We start from the raw sequence: 6321 nt of genomic DNA on the forward strand, positions 1-6321 counted from the left end.
TCCCCGGGCCGGAGCGTTTTCTTGAAGAGAGAGAGAGAAGAGACGAGAGAGAGAAATGCATGTATCAGGGGCTAAATTGCCGTGAGAGAATAATAACAAAGAAGTTAGATGGAGTCCGGAGTCAATACTCTGTTCTACTACGGCTTCCTGATCTGGCATCAGCAGGAGTCCATGTGACCCTCAAAAAAATTTCTTGTCCATAACCCCAAACTAAAAAAAGTAAAAGTACAATTCTGCTCTGTGTTTTGAAATCTTATTATGTGGTAGGTAAAGTAGAGAAGAGGTAACATGATCATTTTAGTCAGCGTGACAGTCAGTCCCTGACTCATGTTGCCACTTCATTTTTATGTGTATAGTTCTGCTTGTACATCTGTCCTGCAGACTCCTTCTTCACGAGGCTAGGAAGGTTCATTCTACCTTCCTTAATTAAAGTGTTCTATTTCTACCCTGTTTATCTTCAGGCGTTTAGACCATATTTCACAGTCACCTTCCTATTGTTTTTCTAATCCTCCAATGGATGCAAATTTCAACCATGTTATTCAATAAAATACAAGAAAAACCCTGGTTTATTTGAATTCATACGCAAAGTTGCCAGGTAGTTAGTTGCCTGCGAATCCATGCTGCACTGCACATCATTAAAATGCTGGATGTGTATAATATATGCAGTAGTAATTTTTCACAATATCCTGCACAAAATCCCGTGTTTGTTGCAAGTGAATAATGACATTTCGTCAGGGGGGTTCAATATATGTGTTTTTAATTGTTTAGTGTTTTTTTCCATAACAGTTTTTAACCAAATTACATTGAATTTGTTGGTATTTAAAATAATGTCACGTGTATCCTTTCTACATGTACAAAGACATCTACATAGTTTTATAAAAACATTTGTATATTCGAGAAGCGTTAATTATATATATATATATATATATATATATATATATATAAAGGTTTTAAGGTATTTGGGTCAGAAGGAAAGGTTAATCTGTTCATAGTCCTCATAGTGGTATGTATCTTAACGGTGCAAAAATTGCTATTTTACTGAAGCTGCATGCCAGGTCTTCCAATCACTGGTGTTTTTAACTGTGTAGTATCTGCCACCTACTGATACACTCCAACTGCATGCAGCATAGTGCTTTAATTTTTGTTGCCAACAAGCAGTCGGTTACGCACTAGATTAAAGATATGCGCTTTCGTTTGTAGCTATATAGCTTCTTTTAATGATTAGAGGTGCAAAGTTTTGTCTCCCCACTGATTTTGACTCGCTGCCCACGCCTTTTGGTCCAACCAACGTTCAGTTCAATCGAATTTGGAAATGTTCACTTCCATTTTTGCCTTTGCCGAGTTTCATTTGCGCGAACATGTACGCAAGAGAAGTATGAGGGAAGCGTCTTGATTCACGAAGTGCGTCTGGATGTCACAAAAGCATCTTGTACGGACATGAGGAATGCTTTGCTTCATGCGTACGCAGCGTCATTGCACGAGAGCGCGTGCGACTGCATGGGCAGAGAGTTCGACACGCAATTCAGTCACCCTGCGTGTGTTGACGTTGTTGTCTACTTGCAGCACATGATGTCACCAAGATATCCAGGCGGTCCCAGAGGTCCAGTTAGGTTGCCGTATCAACAAGACAATGTCAGCTCGGTAAGCTCGCTCTGCCAGCGCCATGGCCAGCGCTTCATGGCGCGCGTGATGGTGTTATCTCCGTGAAGGTGCCGTTTGTAGTATAAACTCGACTGATGTCGAGCGTGATGGCCCCCGCACACGGTGCGTCAACGATGCTGCGCCGAATTCGCATCGTGTGTGGGCTGGTTTACGAGCACAAATGGCGCATGCGTTTAGCTCAGCGCTGATGGCGTGCGCCGAATTCGCACCGTGTGTGGGCTGGAGTGCGCCGCTTGCGCACACAACCCAAGCAATGCGCATGTGTGACTTGTATTCAGCGCCGTTTACACGCGCCAAATGCGCACCGTGTGCGGGGGCCTTAACCATGAACTATCCAAGTATGGGTAGATGATTGCGCACCCCCGCACGCATTGCAGGTGTGTAGGCATGTATGTGTTTAGTGTGCAGAGTTCTACCCAGGAATTTCACAAGTCATGTCATTTATGGGCCGTTGGGAAAAGGCCCGGGAGGGGGTTGTACCAATTGGAGTCAATTACATGTGCCATAAGCAGCTCCAATACACAGGTAAACTCGATCAGTTTGGAGACGTATACATGAAGCTGTGATATCACAGCATGATTGTGTTGGGACTGCCAAAAGTAAACAGCTGGAAATTAAGCCATGTTAATGAGAAAATGGCTTATCCTTTGACCTGAAACTTGCTTAACAAAATAATGGTAGGTCACTAAGAAAAACTTTTACCGGAAGATGGCAAATAAATAATTGTATTTTTAAATAGCTAACAATATGTCAAATCGATTTAATTAACCAGCTCTGCCACTTATGACATAATATTTCACAATTTTTTAAGAATGTTAGAACATACTATAGCATACATTTTTTACCCTTTATATTTGAAGCTGCATGCTATTTCCATCAGCCAAGTAAGGCAGTGCTCGGCGGATAATGGGGAATGTTAATATTACTCTGCAGAAAAATCGGGAGTGTCCGTAAGCTGAAAAAATTGGCTTACTACTGGTGCTTAATTGACTCAATATCTGCACGTATTATCTCTGATTAATTGATAGCCTGTGATGAAGTCCATAAAAACGCATGACTAGCATCATAAAAGTTGTGAAAACTAACGTTTAAATCCTAGACTCGATTCACGGGCTCATCATCATTTTGATCGACTGCACTATGGTATCATTTAAGACTTCAAGTAAACATAATCACCAGATGGCAGCACAAACCTTCATATAATCGTAGATACCATTCATTAGTAGTTCAGTTGTACTAGTACATACCAGAAAATAGTAGTAAGAGTAGTTCAAATGTACTCTACATAATTAACATTCAAATGTTTGGAAATTATGTCTATCGACCTCTTACTTGTGCTGAGAGGGTCTATGTCCCCCAGGGTACTGCCGGAACGTACCCTGGGTACAGTCCGGTATACCGGAACGTACCCTGGTACTATCTGTCACAACACATGTTGTTATAAACAAACACCTGAGCGTTTGTTACATCAAGATTGTGTTTGAGGGTACCGGAAGGTTGCCGGGGTCCTTGCACCTTGAATCAACGATGGGGGCACCATACAACCAATGGGGGAGTGTTGGGTGAAAATGATCAACCCCAAAAATGATGCAAAGTATAAAGTAGGAAGAGGCGTGAGAAGCATCGTCGATGATGTGCTAGTGCAAGGTGTAGGAGACACTATGGAAGAGGCTCTGGACAATCATGACTCCAATGTCCGTGCGTTCTTACAGCGGTGCAGGCAGAAGAACCTGAGGTTAAACCTGGGAAAAATGAAGCTCAGGCAGACACAAGCAGCATATATTGGGCACCTACTCACTGTATATATATATATATATATATATATATATATATACACGCGCGTGTATGTTTGTGTGTGTGCGTTTCTGTCTGTCTGTCTGTCTGTGTGTCTGTTTGTTTTTGTTTGTTTGTTTGTGTGTTGTGTGTGCGTGCGCGTGTGTGTGTGTGTAATAAAATGATTTCTTGTGGTGGGGACCTGCATTCAATTGATGGCCTATGAATTTTGAAAGAGTAAAAAAGTAGATAAACAAACAAAAATTGTAAAAAGCGATTCCTTTAAAAAGGTGCACATATTTGTAAATAAAATTAAAAGAATCACATTTATCTTAATTTGAAGAATCCTTCTTTAGTTGTTGCCGTTTTAGTTGTTCACTGTTCACATGTGGCATTGTTCGTTTGTAACAAATACTAGATATGACCTTCACATGCTCTTAGATGTTGCCTTGAGTTTTGGAAAAAATAAAAATAAAAATAAAAGAAATAATAAATTTGGTATACATAAAACGTAAACAACGTCATGCGGGACGAGAAGTCTCAACTCGTCTATATCAAACGAGCATGGGAAACTGTGTAATAAACTAAACCGTAGATTAATGGTCATATGCCAACAGTTTTTGAGATCCGGGCAATTTCTCTGCTAGCTGTTCCCAGCAGTTAACATGTGAAGGTCTTCTGTCCTTGTTTCGGCAGCGCTGTTCACATCACAGGCACTTGGAGCGTTTCAATAAAATATCATGCTAAATAAATACGAAATCTATTTACTACCAAAGTCTTAATGTTTCTCTATTCTCTTTCGCCTATTATTGCCGACAATTTCCTGTAAATGCTGTGCAAATGCTCCTCTGCAACACACATGTACACCGCGCGCACACTGACACATGTAGTGTGCGGCAGCGTGCGCGTGGTGTACATGTGTGTTGCAGAGGAGCATTTGCACGGCATTTACAGGAAATTGTCGGCAATAATAAGCGAAAGAGAGTTACATTAAGACTTTGGTAGTAAATAGATTTCGTATTTATTAGCATTATATTTTATTGAAACGCTCCAAGTGCCTGTGGTTCACATTATGTCATGTTAGCCGTTGCTGTGTGCAGATTTTAGTCGAACCCTGTTCGTCAGCACCCACTCTTGCTTGTTCGCCTGCACGTACTGGGGGATGGAAGCATCGGCGAGTGCTGAGGAGTAGGGTGTCGAAGCGATTGTCGTGTGTTGTTTGAGCAGTTCGCTATGATTTCAGAATGCACACATGCGCCCGTCTCCGCCGAATGTACAGCCGGGATCATCTCAGCCGTCCCCCCACCCACAACCCCCACCCCCACACTGTGGCATGCCACCGAGTCAGGTGGGTACACTGCTATAATACCAGTGTTATCCCCAGCTGGTTGGGATTCAGAGGCGATTGAGAGATGTGTATGTGTGTATGAGTGTGGGAGTGTATGTGTGTGGGTGTGTGTGTGTGTGTGTTTGCGTGCGTGTGCGTGTGCGTGTGCGTGTGCGTGTGCGTGTGCGTATGCGTGTGCGTGTGCGTGAGCGTGTGCGTGTGCGTCTGTGTGTGTGTGAGAGAGAGAGAGAGAGAGAGAGAAAGGAGAGAAGAGAGTAGAGAGAGAGAGAGAGAGAGAGAGAGAGAGAGAGAGAGAGAGAGAGGAGATGTGTGTGTGAGAGAGAGAGAGAAGACGGAGGCTGGGAAATTCACTGTTCCTGTAGTGAAATGCGCAGCAGATAGCCCATTTTCGGTGGCATGCCTACTCGAAATACTCCTCTGTCAGTAGTAGATTACACTTAAGTCGCTAAGAGGTTTCCCCACTCTGATGAAAAGGGTAAATCAGTTCACACTAAAGGGGAGGGCATGGATAAAAAGCTAGCTCTTAGGGTGGATTTGCCCGTCTCTGGTGAGGTGTCTCTCTCGAACAAAATTTCATGCCTTACTCGTAAGGTACGGACAGGTAGGTATTTTTAGAGATTGCTATCTGCGGGGAAAGAGGCAGCGCTTTCAAATTCTGCCACTGGGTGGCGCCCTGCTCTTCACCTGGACAGTAGGACGGTCTGCCTGCACTCCTTGTAAACCACGCGATATCGGCATGGAATGCTCAGTCTATTGGAGGCGGTGTGCGCATTTAACATCCAGGACTAAACGCCGCGTAATATGGCTGCAGCAAGATGCTGAACGAGCTTAATCGGTAGACGTAAGATGCCGTCCACATTGTGTGAGGCGCGAGAAAAACATTCTCGCAACCAAAATGCGGGGTGTTTTCCATGTCACAGATAGGTGTAAGTGTAGAGGCAGTATATGAACTGGTGGGGGTAGGGGGTGGGGTTAGCCATAAGGCATTATGCGGTTGTCACTAGGTGTCGCATTTGTGCAGACGACGGCACGGGTAGGACAGGTGTTTTGGGCTGGGAGGCACGCAGACTTTCCCGAACACCCAGCTTATTTTCCCCTTTCTGCTCTTTCATGTGTGACTTCGCTGATTTCTGCACAGACTTCCAATGTTTGTAGTTTTCTCTTGCGTAGCTGGCTTGTTATATATATATATATATATATATATATATATATATGTGTGTGTGTGTGTGTGTGTGATGTGTGTATGGCGTGCGTGTGTGCAATGTGTGTAATGCACTAGTAGGAGTCTGTCACTGGTGACATGCTTTTTAGTTGAAGTAGTTTTGATTGTGAATTCCTCATGAGTCATGTCTGGTTAATCCAGCTAACTATACTATCACACCCACGTACACCAGCACTCTGGACGTTCTTTAAATTATGTGATTTCTTTGCATTTAGGTGTGTAGTATCAGAGCATCATCTATTTTCGTTATGCCCGTGACATATCGGATACACACGAACGCACACACACGCTCTCTCACAACACGTGACGCGCCACC

General features: G+C 43.4%; 1 protein-coding gene across 8 annotated transcripts in view; it reads left to right on the top strand.

Moving 5' to 3' along the window:
- LOC106804986 (single-stranded DNA-binding protein 3-like) overlaps nt 1-6321 on the top strand; it is a 92880-nt gene that overhangs the window by 58706 nt on the left and 27853 nt on the right. For 7 of the 8 annotated variants that reach the window (XM_014806418.1, XM_014806422.1, XM_014806419.1 and 4 more), the window contains one exon: nt 1564-1641. The exons of the other annotated variant lie outside the window; for it this stretch is intronic. In XM_014806418.1, coding sequence (XP_014661904.1) covers nt 1564-1641 — 78 coding nt within the window. The remainder of the gene's footprint in view (nt 1-1563; nt 1642-6321) is intronic. 8 annotated transcript variants of the gene reach the window in all.

This window comes from Priapulus caudatus, unplaced genomic scaffold (genome assembly GCF_000485595.1).
Source record: "Priapulus caudatus unplaced genomic scaffold, Priapulus_caudatus-5.0.1 Scaffold95, whole genome shotgun sequence".
In the NCBI taxonomy this organism is placed as follows: domain Eukaryota; kingdom Metazoa; phylum Priapulida; class Priapulimorpha; order Priapulimorphida; family Priapulidae; genus Priapulus; species Priapulus caudatus.